Source organism: Buceros rhinoceros, unplaced genomic scaffold, assembly GCF_000710305.1.
Source record: "Buceros rhinoceros silvestris isolate BGI_N320 unplaced genomic scaffold, ASM71030v1 scaffold31606, whole genome shotgun sequence".
NCBI lineage: Eukaryota > Metazoa > Chordata > Aves > Bucerotiformes > Bucerotidae > Buceros > Buceros rhinoceros.
In genome coordinates, this window is record NW_010419807.1 from 5,794 (window position 1) to 6,254 (window position 461).

General features: G+C 58.8%; 1 protein-coding gene across 1 annotated transcript in view; it reads right to left on the bottom strand.

The window, feature by feature from the left end:
* Nucleotides 1-385, bottom strand: part of MAK16 (MAK16 homolog (S. cerevisiae)) — a gene marked incomplete at its 5' end in the record, with an annotated part of 2,276 nt that extends 1,891 nt beyond the window's left edge. The window contains 2 exons of the mRNA XM_010139087.1: nt 28-179; nt 321-385. Coding sequence (XP_010137389.1) covers nt 28-179; nt 321-385 — 217 coding nt within the window. The remainder of the gene's footprint in view (nt 1-27; nt 180-320) is intronic.
* Nucleotides 386-461: the final 76 nt, after the last annotated feature.

A 461-nucleotide genomic window follows, 5' to 3' on the forward strand; every position in this document is an offset into this window, starting at 1 on the left:
GTGATCGCTCTTAGTCACGTCACTTACTGTCGCTTGAGTGTCAGCTTCCGGATGCGGATGAGGTACTGCGTGATCTTGGTGAACCGCTGCTTGCACTTGTGCCGGATGAAGCGTGGCCAGTAGATGAGGTTCTCGTCGATCTCTTCCAGAGCTTTCTCATAGTTCTTGCTGAGCAGCACCTGGGGTGGGGGAGAGGGAACGAGCTGAACCTCGAAGCAGCAAAAAGTAGTGACACATCTGCTCTTGGGAGGAGTCCCCCCCCTCCCTGCCCTCTGCTGTCTCCCCTTAACCTGGATAGCAGTCTGCTCCCCTTAACTCACCCGCTCCCAGAGGCGCCGGGGAAAAGCTGCCCGCTCGATCGTCTTCATGTAGAGGTAACACCGGCCTGAAGGGAAGAGGAATGTGCGTGTCCCCAACAGGGGAGGGTGCTCGGAGCCGGGGTGCCCTCAGGCAGGCGGCAT